The sequence below is a fragment of the Vipera ursinii genome, assembly GCF_947247035.1.
Source record: "Vipera ursinii genome assembly, chromosome: 8".
Lineage (NCBI taxonomy): Eukaryota > Metazoa > Chordata > Lepidosauria > Squamata > Viperidae > Vipera > Vipera ursinii.
In genome coordinates, this window is record NC_139519.1 from 14,145,819 (window position 1) to 14,166,031 (window position 20,213).

The following is a 20,213-nucleotide window of genomic DNA, read 5'->3' on the forward strand; positions in this document are numbered from 1 at the left end:
TAAACACAAAAACAAACAAAACCACAACACTGTACAAAGTCAGAGATAATGAAACTCTTCTCTCCCTATCTGGTCTTTTTGCTTCATGACGTGATCAGACTTCAAAAAAGAAGGGGTAATATCAAATGAAAACTCACAGCCTGAGTGATATTGTTATTTTCCCTCAGGCCTACCTAAAATTTAAAGTAGGAAATTAATACTTCTATCAGTGAAATAATTCGTCAAGTCTTATATTGTACATATTCCTATTTTTACAACATTCTACTCCATATTTTCACCAGCTTCTAAAGCATTTTTTTGGCATAGTTCTCTAAACTATTACAATTTTGTATTCATTATAAGTCTCCTCATGGTGAGACGGATAGCAAATAAATTTAATAAATAAGTAAAACAACTTACGGGATACCTTTTGTCAAAACGTGTGCCCATTTTCACAGGCAGATACATTATGGCATGGATCTTTCTACAAATTGTTTCAAAAATTACTCAAAGCTAGCAAAATTTGGAAGAATGTGAAAATTACAGAATAATTGTACTGCTTTTCAGATGATTTAGGGAAATGAGAAGTAGGCATGTTTGTATTACAGTCCACATTACAATGCAAATTTAAACAAAATTTCCGAACCATTCCTGGATCTTATTCTCTTATTCGATTTCACCCAACACTTTTAAAATATTTTTAATTGCAAATATTTCTTACCCGCAATCCAAAGTACAGAAGAAAAAATAAATTAAAGAATAGATCGATTACAATTGTCTGGTCTTCAAAGGTGAGACAAAACTCTTTAACACTGTAGAAAGGGGAAAAAAAGAAATCGTTATTTATAGTAAGACAGGACATTCGCGATTATTTTGAAAATCAATTGAAAAAAATTGAAATCAATTGTTTAATAATCATTAAAAACAATCAGAGCAAGAAGGGAATTGGAAATTAGAATTCAGGGTCACGTGTCTGAGTTCATTTGCAAGAAATCTACATGTTTTCATGAAATTCATTTCTGGGAGATGGATGTGTGTGTGATTGACTCTAAATCCAGATGTGTGCACTCTGTCAACAAACTCAACCCGGCTTCTATAGTGACTGGCCAGGACTCAGATCCTTGCCAAAGCAGAGAAGAGAGCTGGTTCTTAATCTGGAAAGGCTTTGTCATAGCAAAGGAAGGAGCCAAAGACTACACACAAAAAAGGAGAAACTTCATATGCCTGCAGCTAAGGCTGGAAAGCTAACAAAAAGTGAAGAAGAGCAATAAAGATGATTAGCGGGCTAGAAGCTAAACATATGATGAAAACTTCAGGAACTGGGCATGTCTAATCTAGAAAAGAGAATGACATGATAACAATCTTCCAGTTTGAGGGTCCGACAAAGAAGAGAGGGACAATCTATTCTCCAAAGCACCAGAAGGCAGGACAAGAAGTAATGGATAATACTTGAGGGAAATTCATGAAGGCATTATTTGTACACTAGGATCACAAAATGCATGTCATCATTTGCCCCTCTTTGCCTCTGTATGGATTCCATGGGAAATGCAGATTATGCTTCATACACACGCACAAACCTATACACACACACACACACACACACACAATACAAACATGCTGGCTCCTATGCAGAAGAGCACTCAGTGCTTGATTCCTTCTCCAATGTAAAAGCATTTGATATTACCAGGAGGGGGAGATTTAATTGGATGATCCAAAAGCTGGCAGCATTTGAGCCAAGCTGTATTCACACTGTACACTGCAGAATATCAACAAGCAGAATTTCAAATTCATTTGACATTTTTGACAGTTTCCACATTTTGTGTTGTTGACAAGTGAGGAATGACAGAATGAAATTGCCAAAGCTGGTTTGATTTGCATTTTGCAAAAAAAAAAAAATGATGGTGCTGTTTTTCCCAACCAAGTGGGAGTGGGGGGAATCTCTTTTTGGAAAAATGTGGCTTATATCTTTCAAAAGTGGAAGATGTTCCGGCTGTGAGTATCGAAAAGATATAGTAGTTGTTTTCACAGCATGGGGTACTCCAGAAGCTTCTGTGTATGCACAGCCTGAATTTAGGATGCTGACCAGATAAATATAGTAACTTTAGCAGAATATGAATATTGTAGTTTAATGCAAAAGCACTGGACTAAAAAGAGGATTAATTATACGTAGTCCTCAAGGTGCAACAGTTTGTTTAGTGATGGATCAAAGTTACAACACAACTGTAAAAAGTGACTTATGACCGTTTTTCACAGTTATGACCTTTGCAGCATCCCTATGATCATGTCATCGAAATTCAGATGCTTGGCACCTGGTTCATATTTATGACCGTTGCTGTGTGCCAAGGTCAAAGCAAAGTCAATGGAGAAGTCAAATTCGCTTAACAACCAGGTTACTAACTCACCAACTGCAGTGATTCCCTTAACAACAGAGGCAAGAAAGGTCTTCAATGGAGCAAAACTCACTTAACAAATGTCTCACTTAACAGAAATTTTGGGCTCAGTTGTGGTCATAAGCCAAGCACCACCTGCACATTGCTATTTTGATAGCGATAACAGAAGTAAATTCATTAGACACAGAGAGACCTAGAACTTGTCATAGAACTCTCCTTAGGGATACAAAAGAATCATTTCACTGATGCTTCTGGGGATGACCCCTGAGTTCTTTTTTCCCAACTGAACCACAATGGAATAAATACAAGCAGGAATAAAATCGACCTAACGTCTCTCATCTTTAAAATTTTGGAAGATGACCAAACTTTTCCTTTGTTTTAGAACAAAATATTCCAGATGTTTGTAACAGCATGGGACTCTCCTTGGATGTTGTGTTCCTTTTGGAGTGCTTTCTGGAATGGCTGCATGACTACACAGCACTGTGTCAAGCAATCACAGTAGGAAGTGCTGCAAAGCAGCTGCATAGCCCCTGCAGAGACCTTGCTGCTTTGAGTGTGCAGGCATTTCTGCAATGACAGGAAAGAAATGATCCATTGTCCCTAAACAGACAACAGCTTTCAGATCTGGATATCCAGGTATACCGTCTGGCATAGTGGTTAAGGTATCAGCGTAGAAACCAGGAGACTGTGAGTTCTAGTCCCACCTTAGACACAAAGTCAACTGGGTGACCTTGAGCCAGTCCTTCTCTCTCAGCCCTAGGAAAGAGGCAAGGGCAAACCACTTCTGGAAAATCTTGCCAAGAAAAACTGCAAAAAATGTATGGTTGTCTACAGCAGATGGCAGCATCTGGCCAAAGTAAGCAGGATAAGATCTGGTTCATACTTTTATGGGAAACCACCATAAAAAAAATCACAGCTGTGGGCGAGATTGGAAATTAGCCACACACAAAAAGCCAGCACACAATACCCTAGGCCTAGGGCCTAGGAGGAGGCAAACAGCAAATCAGTTTTGTATTCTCACAAGAAAATATGCACACGGAATAGCTAGGGGTTGAACTCAATTTAATTTAGTCTGTGGGAGGTTTGATGTATTTCTTTCCATTGATTAAATGGCTTTTTTTTAACGAAAGGAAAGAAAGAGGGAGGGAGAGAGGGAGGGAGGGTGAGAGAGAGAGAGAGAGAGAGAGAGAGAGAGAGAGAGAGAGAGAGAGAGAGAGAGAGAGAGAGAGAGAGAGAAGCAACTATATGTTGATAAAAATTAACACAGACATATGAAATACAGTTTTTTTTAAAGAAAGACATATACATAGAATAAATTACTAGGTTCTAATTACCTGTAACAGTTGATGAAGTAAATGATGAGTGATCCAATACTAAATAGGAACACAAGAATTACCTAAAACAGAAACCTACATATAATTAGTTCACTGTTTATTTGCCAGTCTAATTCAAAACAGAGGTTTCTACGGATTCTGGTTTTTCTAAGCTTAGTGCCATATTTGGCATTTGACTGTCATACACTCAAGAACTATTGGGAGGTGTAAGAATCAAAATTCTATTAGATACCCTCCATTATCACTTCAATGTAACATACATAAAACATAAACCAGTGATTATCTCCGGTTGTTTAAAACCATTTCCCTTTTTGGCCACCCTTAAACTTTTCAGTTAAATAATGTGAGCTTTAGGCTGCCTGTCAAACCCTAGAAAGGGCGCCATGGAAATTCACTTCAAAACTTTACCAATGAAGAATGCTTGGTGCTCTCTGAGCTTGGTTGTTTTTTTGCAGACCTCTTATGGTCCAAACTAGGTAACATCATCAGAGCTGACCTAGGTTGGGTAATGAAACGTCTGCAAAAATTCCATTTTAAATGAGATTTGACATATTTCTTATGTAATCGCAGCAAACACATGGTCATCCTCCCTGCCATTATGTATGCGTTCATCATTTCATCTGGATTCCACTTTATGATATAAATATTCATGATGAAATCCACAATGGATAATGATTTAAAATTAATGTAGGCTTCCCCATTCCCTTTAGCTTTTTTTTTTGCATTTATTTTTAGCGTGTAAGGTACTTGAAGCAATAGACCCTATTGAGCCTGTTTTAGTAACACCAAAGCAGTAATCTTATCATATATTTTTTTCCATGACACTATTTCATTTCAACTGTGTTCCATGAAATCTTCTCTTGCAGGATTTGATATCGCTTTTCTTCCTGCATTTTTATAAATCTTGGGACACCTTTAGACTTACTGAAGCCTGTCTCCTGTGCATGGAATATTCTATTTTAATAGCTGAAGCACTGACTCTTGTGCCTAATCATCAAATGCTGAAATAATCATTAAATCATTCTGCAGTATAATATTTTGGCCACCTTTAAAACAACTCACCAGAATACGGCCTATAGACGTCTGAGCTGAGATCATCATAACCACCCTGTCTTGAAACTTTCCTTTCCAGAATCTCATCAGGAGCATCTTATTGGTAAACATCTATCAAGATAAAAATAAATGTTAAGACTTTACGCTAATTGTCTACATTAAAATAAGGGCCTTATTTAATTGCCTTCTGTGTGCCTCTTATATGGTGCAGGGCCAAAAAACTATTCTGGAATTGCTTTCAAACAGATTTATTTAGTTATTTGGCTATTGCACAACCACAGTTCAATTTCAATAGTATTCCTTTCCACTGGTTATTTTAGAATTATAACACAGTAACAGAGTTAGAAGGGACGTAGTCCAACCCCCTGCTCAGGCAGGAAACCCTATACCAGGGGTGTCAAACTCAATTTCACTGAGGGCTGCATCAGCATTGCGGTTGCCCTCAAGGGGTGGGTGGGTGTGGCCAGGGTGGGCGTGGCCTGCTGGGTGGGCGTGGCCAGCTCTACATTGTTTGCATCAAGGGTGCCTATGGGGGCCTGGGCAGGAGTAGGACAGATCTGAGGGTCTCTGGCAGAAGGAGGGTCTCTGGGCCAGGGCCAAGGCAGTGGGGACCGTTCCCTCACTGTTTCCAGGAAGGCTTCGCGGGCCACATGAAACCACTTCGTGGGCCGGATCCGGCCCCCGGGCCTTGTGTTTGACATGTCTGCCCTATACCATTTCAGACAAATGATTATCCAATCTCTTCTTAAAACCTTCCAGTGAATCATGAACCATAAAGTATGACATCTGGAAAGGAAGGGACAGAAAAGCCCTTAAAAAAAGCACCCTCAACTGAAATGCCAGTTCCTCATCAGGGTGTTATAATAGAAAGCAAAATCAGAAACCTATTTGCCAAAAAGAAAATTAAAAGTTATCCGGAAATGTAAGGGTACACTGTTACATTATTTTATGTTTAATATCCTGCTTCTCTTCCCAAGTGTGCTGAAATTCAAATGGTGGTAAAGTAGGTTTGTTTACTTCATGGAAAGGAGAGTGGGCATTCATAGATAACAGGCTTCGTCTCAATCCCGCCAAGACTGAGTGGCTGTGCATATCGGCATCTCGGGCTAACCAGACTATTCCACCTCTAATGATGGGGGGTGAGGTGTTACCCCCCGTCGATAGGGCTCGCAACTTGGGCGTCCTCCTGGATTCACGGCTCAATTTTGAAGATAACATAGGAGCCGTGACCAGGGGGGCTTTTGCACAGGTTCGCCTGGTGCGCCAGTTGCGTCCCTATCTGGACCGAGATGCCTCATGCGCTCGTGACCTCCCGTTTGGACTACTGTAACGCTCTCTACATGGGGCTGCCCTTGAAGACCACTCGGAGGCTTCAACTGGTGCAGAATGCGGCCGCGCGAGTTGTAATGGGGGTCTCCCGATACTCCCATGTAACACCTCTACTCCGCGAGCTGCATTGGCTTCCGGTTGCCCTCCGGGTGAAATTCAAAGTGCTGGTTATCACCTATAAAGCCCTACATGGCCTGGGTCCGGGGTATTTGAGGGAACACCTGCTGCCGGCATCAAATGCCCTTCGCCCAGTGCGCTCCCACAGGGAGGGTCTGCTCAGGGTGCCGCCGGTAAGAGATTGCTGGCGGGTGACACCCAGGGATAGGGCCTTCTCAGTGGGGGCGCCTGCCCTCTGGAACCAGCTGCCAGTGGAGCTGAGGACTGCCCCCGACCTCCGGTCATTCCGCCGAGGCCTGAAGACCTGGCTCTTCGAGCTCTCGGGCCCAGGCTGAGGAGTAATTTATTTTAATCGGGGTTTTAATTGCACAGGGTTAGTTTAATCTTTTTTAAATGGGTTTTAACTTTTGTATTGCTGGTTTTTAACTCCCTGTAAACCGCCCTGAGTCCTCAGGGAAAGGGCGGTATATAAATGTAATAAAATAAAATAAATAAATAAATAAACTAGGGAATACTGTAAATAAGCAATGAATATCAAATGGATACACCAATAATATGCAATCAAAGCATCGATTCTCCATCAGAATTCTCAGAAGAGCCCGTTATATGTAACTCTCTATCTGATTTTAACTTCATGTGTAAAATATAATACTCAGATATATAATCCTAACAGAGTTTTGCCCCATTCTCTTTCTATGACTTACAGAGCACGCTTACCTGAAATTGAATGGAATATCTAAAGAAACACCTACGTAATACGTATCGGATTACTCTGATCATCAAGATGATAATGATACCACCCACAAAAATAAAGAGGCAAGAAGTGATAAAGGCCAGCTGGAGATAATCAGAACAGTGGCCTCTAAAGTCTTCAGACCATTTGTTGTTGAACTGAGAATTACTTAGGACTCCTGGCTTGTGGGCCATTTTTTCCCACTTCTTTTTGGTTCCCTTGGGGAATTCTAAGAAATTCTATTCCTTTGCAGAATCTTTATGATGTCACTGCCACTATACAGACAATGTCAGTAGGTGTATGTTTGTGTATGAGAGAGAGAGACTCTATAGACCAGACTTGCAACGTCATGTGATGTGTCACGACGTATCACAACTTTTTTCCATTGCCGGCAATGGGATGGGCGCGGTTTCGCTATGATGCATCCAGTCCGCGGGCTGACAGTTTGACACACCTGCTATAGACCCACAAATGATGATGAGTCGTTGTTGCTCTCTCAGCTTGGCTGTTTTCTTGCAAATGTTTCATTACCCAAAAAAGGTAACATCAGTGCTAGTTTGATGGTGTTACCTAGTTGGCTAATGAAACATCTGCAAGAAAATAACCAAGTTCAGAGAGCAACAAGGCCTCCCCATTTCAACCCTGTGATAAAAAATATTCTTCTTTATTAGACCCACAAATATCATACAGAAACCACAGACCTGAACAGAAAATTAGTTTCCCTTCAGATGTTTTGTAAAATGTGTTACTATTCTTATCCAACTGACAAACAGACCAAGGCTTATTCTCTTTATATTCATTCACATAATTTATATCCAGGGATTATACACAGGTATCACTTCGTGAAAATTCATGGCTCAGAAAGTAACCTGAAAAAAAAAAATCACCACAACTTTCATAACTGAAATGGCTCTGCCAATATTATTGCTGACTAGTCAAGATATAAAAGACCTTTGCAGACCTTTGTCTAGAAATAGTCAAAAGCCTTGCCCGTGGTGTATGTTGGAGGATTTACGGATTTTATTACAGAATAAACAATAACTGCAAGTGAAAACAGATTCAGTGTTCAAAAGACTGAATTGCACTTTTCACAGCTACAGTATATGAGGTGGCTGTGGAGTTCATTCTAGCTTTGTTAACCATTAAAAAGTCTGGTACACTTACAGTAATTCCATTTGTGACTAAACTTTATAATACCACTTTATAATGTCTTGGTAAGATGAAATGGAATATTGCATCCAGTTTTGGTTGCCATGATATAAAAGATGTTGAGACTCTAGAAAGAAGGCAGAGAAGAGCAACAAAGGTAATTAGGGGACTGAAGGCCAAAACGTATGAGGAACGGTTGCAGGAATTGGGTATGTCTAGTGTAATGAAATGAGGAACTAGGGGTGACATGATAGCAATCTTCCAATATATAAGGGGCTGCAACAAAGAAGATGGGGTCAGCCTATTCTCTGAGGCACCTGAAGGCAGAACAAGAAGCAATGGATGGAAACTAATCAAGGAGAGAACCAACCTAAAAGTAAGGAGAAATTTTCTAACAGTGAGAACAATAAACCAGTGGAATGACTTACCTCCAGAAATTGTGGATGCTCCAACACTGGAGTTCTTTATCAAGAGATTGGACAGCCATTTGTCTGAAATGGCATAGGATTTCTTGCTTGAGCAGGGTTTGGACTAGAAGATCGCCAAGGTCCCTTCTAACTCTTTTATTCTGTTACAAAAACAGAGGTGTTTTTTTTCCTCTGAACTGGCACTTCTTGGAAATTTAACATGTTTTTCCTACTTCTCCACAGCTCCCTTAATGTTTTTAGAAATACAGAAAGAATTAACAGATCATATGTCACATCACCTCTGGCTTATAGGCAGAAGGAAAGGACTTCTCCAACCACCAGAAGGAAAGGGAAAAAAAACCCTCCAAGTATTACATTCTACAAATTGCTAAATAAAGTACAACAGCCCACTTTTCTCTAATCAAGCCTTGAAGCCCCCTTGCAGCTGCTGGGATCAGATGTGCTACTGAGCTCAACCAACTTACACCCTCCTGAAATGTAATCTCATCAAACCCTCTAGGATTCCTGAAAAGACTTTTTTTTTAATCTTTTATGTAGCTGATGGAAGAATAATATTGCAATCAGGTTCCTCTTCATGCAATCAGGACAGCTGAGTGGGAAAGTGGTGATTTTATCTGAAAAGAGGACACATGCCCAGGCAAACTAAGTAGGAAAACAACAGCTCGCTTACTGGCATGGTAGGTGGTGAACACAGAAGACAATGCAGTGGGCTTCAAATGCAGTGATTAGTTGATGCCCTTTCTTCTTTCTTTCTAAAAGCCAGAGGAGACCATTTGCCGACAGAGCATCTGGATACAGACAGAAAGACAATGACATAATGTGCCAATGGCAGCCATTTTGCAATGCTGAGAAAATGATTCTTCTTATTCAACTGAAGAGCATATGCGGAGCCATTCTGACTAACAGCATAATTATAATCATTTCTCCTTTATAGATATCTTAATGCATCAACTAACATCTGCTAAAAATGTTCCAGCATTTAGCCTATATGCTCAACACACAGAGGGAGGCCTTCAGGGCTTATTGTAAAGGTTATGATTCATTTTGTGAAGGTATTATCCTTGATAATTCAGAACTTGCTTTCCCAAAAGGTGAAGGTAAATCAGGGTCCCCCCCCCTTTTTAATGCTAATTAAGATGTGTCAGGATTGCAGCACTCAGAATTCCAAATCAGAGTTAAGACTTCTGGGAAAAACAGGCCAACTCATCTGGAAGACACCAGGGTGGAGAAGGTCAAGACAACAAGATAAAGTATTTTATTACCTTGTCTCTCTATCATCAGTCTATTCAATCTATATGATCATACTGCAGGAGAAGGGCTGATTGAGCTGGAGAGTGGAGCGCTCTCTCTCTCTCTCTCTCTCTCTCTCTCTCTCTCTCTCTCTCTCTCTCTCTCTCTCTCTCTCTCTCTCTCTTACAAAATGTAGTCCAGAAGTCCATGTAGAAAGAAGAATCATCTTCATCTCAATAGCAAATACAGGGCATCTGGAAATTTATTCTCTTTTTTACAAAACAAAGTTCGCCCTTCACTGAGATAATCCAAGGTTGGAAACTCATGTCATCTCATCTTGTCGTCAAAACTGCCTAGAATTCCTAATCCAGAGCAGGCTAACTCTGCCCACTGCCAGGAGTTCGATCCTGACTGTCTCAAGGTTGACTCAGCCTTCCATCCCTCTGAGATCAGTAAAATGAGGACCCATATTGTTGGGGGCAATAGGCTGACCCTGTAAACTGCTCAGAGAGTGCTGCAAAGCACTATAAAGTGGTATATAAGTGCTATTACTATTATATCCCACTCTTATTTGTACAACTGAAGGCAGCATACATAATGCTTTTCTCTTATATTTTCCTTACAACATTTCCCTTGTGAAATGAATTGGACTGAGGGGTAGTGACCATTCCAAACTCACCCAGCCAGGCTCCATGCCTAAGAAGTGACTAGAATTTACAGTATCACCAAAGTATCACATGTATTGATCATGATAACTATAAGTTGGCTGTAAGTCAAATTTGAAGTGTCTCACTATTTTCTTTTAAGTCTAAGTTGATAGGTCAAGAAAAGTCTCCAATCAGGTGTAACAATTAGATTCTGATGCTATTGGAGCAGTGATGTGAAACATTTCCAATGAGGATATTACAAGGAAATACTTTAAGCAGCTGCATCATTTTTTAAAAATTTATTAATATAGCGATCTCTCTTTTTCAAGATCATGGGAAAGTCTAGAAACAGATGTGACTGCTTAAACAGGCTGCGTTGTTTTTGCTGCACATTCCAAAGTACCTCTTTCAAATCATTTCCAAAGCATACACATAGTTTGATGGCTTAGCTTTATATTATAAAATTTTCAAGGGATTGTAAAGAAAGCTTAGTTTTTACTGCGTGGGTTTTAAGGAATTAATGAACAATGAAATTTGCATATATATGCACATTAACTCAGAAAGGGAAAATGTATATCATTTACATTGCATATACTGAATAAAACCAGTCTTTGGAAAAACGTTACACCTATGTGTAAAGGAAGGAAAATGAAAATGACTTTCCTAAAATAGCATATACAGATAACAATGACAACAGCACTTAGACTTATAAACAGCTTCACAGTACTTTACGGCCCTCTCTAAGTGGTTTACAGAGTCAGCATTATTGTCCCCAACAATCTGGGTCCTCATTTTACCGAGCTCAGAAGGATGGAAAGCTGAATCAATCTTGAGCCCAGTGAGAATTGAGCTGCCGAACTGCTGGCAGCCGGCAGTCAGCAGAATTAGCTGCAGTACTGCATTCCAACCACCTCTGTCCTTATAGTCCAGGGGTCTTCAAACTTGGCCCTTTTATGACTTGTGGACTTCAACTCCCAGAATTCCTCAGCCAGGCACGCTGGCTGAGGAATTCTGGGAGTTGAAGTCCACAAGTTACAAAAGGGCCAAGTTTGAAGACCCCTGTTATAGTCCCTTGACTTATAACAGTTAGTTTAGTGACTGTTCAAAATTACAACAGCATTGGCAAAAGTGACCTATGACCGTTTTTTCACACTTATGACCCTTACAGCATCCCCTTGGTCATGTGACTCAAATGTCAGTCGCTTGGCAACTGACTCAACTTTATGATGGCTGCACTGTCCTGGGGTCATGTGATCCCTTTTTGTGACCTTCTGACAAGCAAAGTCAATGGGGAAGGCAGATTAACAACCATATTACTAATTAAACAATGGCAGTGATATGCAGTTCTGCTTGCAACTTGCACAACGGTGGCAAGAAAGGTCGTAAAATGGGACAAAGCTCATTTAACAAATGTCTCACTTAGCAACAGAAATGTTGAGCTTAATTGTGGTCATAAGTCAAGGACTGCCTGTCTAATACTTTTTCCCCTCTAAGTTCTTACAGGAAATATATTGATTAATGGAAGAATGCATATTTAATTGGACAAAATAAATTACTTGATTAACTGAGCAATGTATTTTTAATCAGACAAAATATTTCAATAGATTTAATTTAGCTGATCAATCAGCCAAATATTGCAGCCCAATTAGAATAACACCTCTTGGACTAATGCATTTAGGAGAACATAATTCTCTTTATGCTTTTGTGCTTCTGCAGTTTGCAATGCAGCTCTCAGCTTAAATTATGATCAAGATGCCTTCAAAAATGCATGTTTCTGAATCAGATAAGTGTTAAACCATGTCTTTCAATATATCCTATGTTTAAAAGTAAAATATGTCACATGTCAATATAACATCATTACATGCAAATTATATTTGGGGAAGATATTTTAAGATAAGAATACCTACCTGGTTTTTTTGCACTATGAGTGCCTGCATTAAATTAAAATAGATGATTAAAAGCACTTCCATCCCAATATTTAAGTTGCATGAAATAGGCTTGCTCTACCATGCTTTGCCTTGCAAAGTGGATTTTACTGATCGGTTGCACATTTACAGAAACCACTTTGGTTACTTGAGATGGTACTCCATTCAGCTCCCTAGGAGTGTGTTTTTGTGTGTGGGGTGGTGGGGTGGTGGTGGTTCATTTATAATTTTATTCCAACAGACTGCTTGAAATGAAAAGTACTTTTTAAAAACTCTCCATATTGTGATGGAATCTGGTGCTGAGTTGCAAGACCGAGTGATCCTTTCCCAAAGAGGCAAATCTGCCATCAGTCCTGGGTATACAGAATGAGTCCAAGAGGGATCCTCCCTAGATCTTCTCAAAGGAACTGTATGCAGTATTGTAGACTAACTCTGCCCACAGGGGGCTTGAGGTTGACTCAGCCTTCCATCCTTGGGAAGTCAATAAGAAGAGAACCAGATTATTGGGGGCAAAATGCTGACACTGTAAACTGCTCATAAAGTGCTGTAAAACACTATGGGAGGTATAAAAGTTTAAATGCTATTGCAATTGCTATAGCTATCCAAATTGTGCTTTAGTCTGGCAAGATTCCTGTCTATGGGGGGAAAAGCAATAAAGAAACTACTCGGAGCAATTTATCGTGTTGTTCTTGGTTCTTTTCACCTGATAATACCCTACTTGACATGGTGCCAACAGCTACACTCCTTCCAGTGGCAAAACTAAGCAGGATGAAACTTCATTAGTACTTCTTGGTGAATTTTTTCATTTCTTCTTTTATATATAAAACTTTATATATATATATATATATATATATATGTTTTCTGAGGTTTTCGCGGGTGCCTGTATGTGGATCCTTGGTTTTTCGGGTTTTTCCCCGCGTAGAACTAAAGGTGTAGGCGCAACGTTTCGACGAAATCCCATCCGTCATCATCAGGCTAGTGGTTTCTGCTTCCTTCTTCTGGGAGAAGTATGTGGCTGTTTGTTTTTCTTTTTTAAACTGCCAGAGGGGGTGTGTTCCGTGAGTGGAAGTGTGCTGATTGGGTGGGGATTATGTGTGTTCTGATTGGGCGGGGAAAAACCCGAAAAACCAAGGATCCACATATATATATATATATATATATATATATATATATATATATATATATATATATATATATATATGTGTGTGTGTGTGTGTGTGTGTGTGTGTGTGTGTGTGTGTGTGTGTGTGTGTAAATTACTTTGTTAGTAATTTACACAAATATTGAGCTGTCACCGGTGTGACTACTGCCTGTTCTGTTCGATGGCCTTCAAGATAGGCTGAAACAGGAAATAAAGATTTGTCCCATGTTTGGGGCCTAGCAAGGTAATCTAAATAGTTAACAAGTATTACACACACACACACACACACACACACACACACACACACACACACATATATATATATATATATACATTTGTGGACTATATTTATTCAGAAGCAACCACTAGCAGCCTTCATTTTTTATTAATTATAATTTAATAAAAACCAGGTTTCGTTTCTTGTGGCCTGTCTGGAGTATCCTATTGGCCATGGCTAGGGCTCACCATTGGATGGCAGCATATACCTACTTTTAAGATTCAATGCCACCTTTTTTTTTTCTCTGTCTTAGCACAAACAAGTTAGAAGGAAATGGCAGCCAGAATGAATAAGAATCTGTCTGTCTGTCTGTCCATCCATCCCAGGATGAGAATACAAGGAGTTTCTGTCAACCGATTTTGAGGTTACCACTTGCTGTTTTCCTGTCAGGCTCCAAGGATGGGTTGAGTGAAAACGTAACGTCTCTTTGGATGCAGTGGGCCCAAATGCGGCAAAGATGGATCTATGCTGACTTTAATTTATCAAGTAATCAGTATGCCAAAGCAAAATCCATATCTTCTGAGCAAAAGAAGTCCGATTGTACTCAGAAGAGAACAGACAGAAGATTCTAGTGGTAGCAAGCTTCCTGCAAGATTTGTAGGCGGAAGAGCAATTGCTCCCTCTTCAAGAATCTGTCAAAATGTTGCAAAGGGAAATTGCTGCTATATTAATAAGGTTTTCTTTTCATCGACCCTTGTTAATACTAATTTGAAGGGCATATGCGTGAGAAAATATATTTTCTCCTTGTAAGCTCAGCTTATACATGATAAAAACAGGTCCAGCATCGTAGAGGTCTTTATAATTGCCATTAATTTCATCAGGTGAGGATTGGATCAGGACCATAAGAACTCTTGGGGGCTAGCAGGCCGTAATAAATAGATCCATCTGTTCTGCTTGCAATCCTCTACTCAGCCAGACAGAAAGAGAGGGAGAGAGATTTTATGTTCAACAAACATAGAACTCTTAAAAATGCATTGTTAAACAGTAATCACCTGTATTTTCTCTGAGGCAAAAGACAAATATCTTATCCAGGGTATAACAAACAACAGCCAAGGCAAACTTACTTCCTTTTGTAGTTCATACAGCTAAACAAACTGAATTTCTTTGTTTCTGTTTTTCTCAAACACAGGCTTGAGTGAATTAGGAAATCCTGTTTTTCCCCTCTTCCCTTGATTTTTTCACTGTAAGTACTAGGCCTGTTAACTCTATCTCAAAGTTACCATGAACATAATAGGCAGTCTGTGTGTCTCTCTGTGTATTTAAATGTTGGGCCTTTACCTTTACCTTCACCAAGTTTGAAGACCCCTGGTGTAGGGGAACAAGATAGCAATTGCTGTACTTTCTGATTGTGTAGTCCAGGCGTGTCAAACTCACCGTGTCATGTGATGTGTCATGACATATCATGACTTTTCCCCCCTTGCCGGAGCTGGGGTGGGCACAGCTTCCATGTGATTCATCCGGCCGGCAGGCCACCAGTTTGAAACCCCTGGTGTAGTCTGTGCAATGGCAGATGGAGTGTCCTCATGGAAGATGAGATCACAGGAAATATGTCACATGCTGATTTTGCATCACTTCGTTGAGAAGAGCACTAATAATCTACTGCCACACTAGTTACCCCACTTGATTAGCAACTGTTTGGGCAATGGACCCATTTGCAATATAATTGTAGTGAGCATTTGTCTTTTATTATGATAATAATAATTCTATTTGATGTTCATCCTCCAATAGTTTCTGTCAATTCTCTATGATTGGATAGACTTGGCATGGTCTAGGTCCCACCAATGAAACAATCTAGTAGGACTAAGGAATTCATATTGTTAAGCAGGAAACCAGGTGTGGCTTGGTGTGAATGAGGTGGTCCAGGCACATATTTGTTGAGGACTGGACAAAGGTGGGTCCTCCCATAAGACTGGAAGAACCCTGAGTGCATTTTGAAGCAAATGTATACAGTATAGGTTTCTTACTTTCACTTAGTTATGAACAGAGCTCATAGCAGATAAGGTACAGTGGTTACAAAAATACTTGTGCGTGCATCCTGTGGTTATGCTTACATGTTCAGCTGTAATCTTGTGGTTTCTTTAGCAAAGTTTCCACAACTCTGAAGCTCTGCTAAATCCTGGATTTTATTTCTGCCATTTCAACATAAGAATCTTTAGACCAGAGTTATAAGAATCTTGATCAACAATACCTTCTCCATTGATGGATTCTTCCACTCACCCCCAAGATTTGAAATGACCCTAGTTTGTCTATTTTTAAAAGCCTTGAAAATCTGGCTGGTCAATCCAGCTTTGATTTAGGGTGGTTGTTGAAACTCTTTAGATTGGAAGTTGTATATGAAAGTGAGTTTTTATTGCTCCTCCTGGTTGATAATTGTTCTGCTGTGATATGATATTTTTCCTTTCCTTTCCTTTCCTTTCCTTTCCTTTCCTTTCCTTTCCTTTCCTTTCCTTTCCTTTCCTTTCCTTTCCTTTCCTTTCCTTTCCTTTCCTTTCCTTTCCTTTCCTTTCCTTTCCTTTCCTTTCCTTCCCTTCCCTTCCCTTCCCTTCCCTTCCCTTCCTTCCCTTCCCTCTCTCTCTCTCTCTCTCTCTCTCTCTCTCTCTCTCTGTGCGTGTGTGTGAGAGAGAGATTAGTGTGAAGTTTGCAAGCAAATGACCCAGTACATTTTGTTCCCTCCATTTCCAGTTTAATAAACATGCATCTATATCTAATGGTTAGTCTGTCAGTTCTGTTTAATAGAAATCAGATAGTTCTCTAATAATCATTAAACAAATTGACAAGATAATAGCCAGGGCATCTCATCTTTATGCCACCTGCTCTGAGAAGAAAATTTCCTGCTAATACTTTCCCAAGAACTCAGTGTTCCAGCTAATATAAGCAAGGTTTTCTGATATGATAGAAATATCAAATACCTGGATATCAGCAACAGAGACAAAGGGAGAACTTGTGTTACTTATTTTTTTCTCATGAAAATGCTAGTAACTCCTTACCCTCCTGTCATTCAGTCTACGAAGGGGTAGATGACCCTTACCCTCCTATAATATGTTTTAGCATGGATACCAGAAGTTTTGGCAAGTTCTATCATCAATGGTAACTTCAGGACCTCAATAGACCTTTCCGTCATTCATCTTTGCTATGAGAACAGTGTCTTCTTCAGATAAGTATCCTCTCTGCCTCATAATGGATTTTAATATCCTTTCCGCATTCTCTGACGCTGACAGGTTCCAACATTTGTGCCTTCTAGTGAATGGGCGGACGAGCTTGTTACAAAGTTTGCTTGTTACAGTTTCCACATAGGAAAGAATCCAAATCATCAGGGGCTCCAAAGTACATGGCAGCATCAATATACATGTGATTGTATACCTGTAAAGGCTCTTTCCACATGCTCAAAGTACGTAACAAGGAATTTAAAAATAAATCTGTTTCGCTGGTGTGGCACTAAGGGCTAAATGGTCTGACAGCCAAAATTTGGTCTGACAGCCAAAATAAATAAATAAATAAATAAAAATCCAGTAATTGTAATTCATAAAATATAATGCACAATGTAGCATATTCTGTAACCAACAGAGATAAACTTTTTTTTAATTAATACAAGTAAATAAATGGGTTACCCAACAAATGCAGACCTAGTATGATGTGTGAACCCAGCTGCCGAATCAGGAAGCCACAGCAGTGTCACAAACGTGCTTCAATTTTCATTGGTGAAATGATGGAGGTGACTTCATCCAAAAAGCATTGGGTCCAATTAGGGTTACTTACAGAGCCAGATTGATAGAAGAAAGTCATTTTGGTGCAGTAGGGCAGACACTAGAAAATGGGAGAGTCTTTGTTTAGACCCAAAGCCATCTGAGTGACCTTGGGTCAGTCACTCTTTCAGACCCTTGGAAAGAAGACAAGATGAAACCACTTCCCAAAATCCTTGTGAAGAAAACTGCAGGGGCCGGTCCAGGCAGTCGTCAGGAGTCAATATTGACTCAAAGATGCATGCAAGCACATACGTGGTTACTTAGCAACAAAAGGCATTCCATTTGGATTTAGAAAAAGCAGTGTTGTTCCCACAAATGGCTGGGAGCTTTTCCTCCTGCACAACAGTCACTGTACTCTTTATTGACCCTCTCATCTTGGTTCTTCAGGGTTGATACTTTCCTTTCATGTGATCAATGAGCTTCTTTAGCTGCAGTGTTCATTATGAAAAGGGACCATGCATGTGTGCATGCTAATCTGTAACTAAAAACCTAAGGGAGAAAGGCAGCTACTACGTATAATTAAACAGTGCATTTACTGGCACCTCTGAGAAGAGTGTGCAGTAGCTCAGAGGAGAGCGCTTCAAATTGAGCTGCCCATAGACAACTCATAAGAAAATCTGATCCACCTCATAGACAAATGCAAACTTTTATTTATCTACCTGAATGTACCATAGGTACATTTTGCAAGAGGCAATTGGACTTCCTTTGTTTTTCCTTGAAGACATTTAGCTTCTTATCCAAGAAGCTTCCCAAGTTCTGACTGAATGGTGGAGAATGGAAGGATTTATACTCTGCTTAATTCAGACTGTACAGGTTTGTTCTTAGACAGATTTAACATTCTGGAAAGAAAAGCAATGTATAGACTAATGAATAAATTTATCTGGCTTCCTCCCTGATTCTCAATTTCAGTTGTATTTATTACTGCCTTTAGCCAGTGTCCTGATTTGGATCATTTACATAACCTAGAATTCTCATCCATCTGTTTTAATGCTGGAAAAGATTTTCATATGTACTACACATGTCCAGAACCTTTTGTAAAGTTTCTAGAAGCTGACTAGAGTCATTGGAAGAGGCAAGGTTGCTGCATGAGGCTTGGTTTTTAAACACAGAGAGATGTTGTTGCATGATAAAGTAGGTTTGAAGTTGTGCTTTTAATGAATCTTCGTTAAAGTCAAGTACTCCTTTGAAACTTTGCAGCAGCCCTACTCAAAACTAGCTCTTGTTTGAAATGAAAGCTGGGAATCTGGGCATTGCAGCTCTTAGGGGGTAAAGGGATGGAGGGAACTGTGGACACCCCATGGAGACAAGATGAGCAGAACTTAATTTGTTTATTAAAGGAAGTATTTACCTAAGGAAACAAATGATTTTCATCTTGAAGCATGGGATTGTTTTTAGGGGTAATTGGTATTAAATTAAATATGCTTAGTTACAGCTCTTTGGATATAAGGTTAATGAGTTTACAATAGCTTTTTCTTTCAGACTAGAGTTTTAGTAACCTTGCAGCTCGTTGTACAACATTTGCTATTGTTTCTGATGCCATTGCTCTAAGTTTAAGTAGAGCAATGAGAGCTTCTGCACGGAAACAAATTTCTTGTGTGTCCAATCACACTTAGCCAAATAAAGCCTATTCTATTCTATTCTATTCTATTCTATTCTATTCTATTCTATTCTATTCTATTCTATTCTATTCTATTCTATTCTATTCTATTCTATTCTATTCTATTCCATTCCATTCCATTCCATTCCATTCCATTCCATTCCATTCCATTCCATTCCATTCCATTCCATTCCATTCTATTCTATTCTATTCTATTCTATTCTATTCTATTCTATTCTATTCTATTCTATTCTATTCTATTCTATTCTATTCCATTCCTCTATTCTGTTCTATTTTGTTCTGTTCTAACCAACCCATGACCTGTTGGGTCATCATTCCAGATATATTTTCTTACTAAAACAGAGAAATAGTATGACCATGGGTGGACACAAAAGCAGTGTGGGGAGGATCAGTTACAACTTCCTGCCAGTTTCCCCAGAAAGCTGCTGCTGCGTTCATGTCAGAAGCTTCCTGGTTGAAAGGATTAGCCAGTGACATCACCATTGCCCAGAGGATGCCCGAGGGGGCTCCTTTCAAGTCCTTGTTATTTTTCCACCAAAGTGGTACCTATTTGTCTACATGCATTTGCATGTTTTTGAACTGCTGGGTTGGCAAGAATTGTAGAAAGCTGACAAGGAGTATTGCAAATGACGGTCATGTGACCCCAGTTGACTGTGGCAACATTGCAGCACTGAAGCGGCCACAATGTTGTTAAATTTCGACACATTCCATAAATCAGAGACATGTTGATTCAAAAAGTGTTGCCCTATGATGCACCATTTTGGCTAACTGAATATTACAAACAAACAGACACAAGAGTCTTAGTAGTATATAGAGTCAGTCATTTTAAGGACAATTTGTTGTCATTCTCTTTAGTTGTTCTTCCTAGAATTGGACACTTTTGCATGTTTGAACCTTTTAACAAGCACCTTATTCTCTTCTGTGACTGCAAGTGGTCTTTTCTTGGCACAGCATTGTCAGAATGGAAAACATGTTGCAGTCTTTAACCACCTGCTCTGCCCTTCTTTCACCATATGAGCGTCTGCCAATTTAAAGCTTCCCTAAGGCAGTTTTCACACCAGCATCATTTTCATTCTCCTGATACTTCAATCCATGAAAATAATCCATTGTTATCTTCTGT

At 39.6% G+C, this 20,213-nt stretch overlaps 1 protein-coding gene across 1 annotated transcript in view; it reads right to left on the reverse strand.

The window, feature by feature from the left end:
* Positions 1–7,129, reverse strand: part of KCNU1 (potassium calcium-activated channel subfamily U member 1) — a gene marked incomplete at both ends in the record, with an annotated part of 68,146 nt that extends 61,017 nt beyond the window's left edge. The window contains 4 exons of the mRNA XM_083368860.1: positions 701–791; positions 3,704–3,765; positions 4,766–4,867; positions 6,920–7,129. Of these exons, the coding sequence (XP_083224986.1) occupies positions 701–791; positions 3,704–3,765; positions 4,766–4,867; positions 6,920–7,129 (465 nt within the window). The remainder of the gene's footprint in view (positions 1–700; positions 792–3,703; positions 3,766–4,765; positions 4,868–6,919) is intronic.
* Between the last annotated feature and the right edge of the window lie 13,084 nt (positions 7,130–20,213).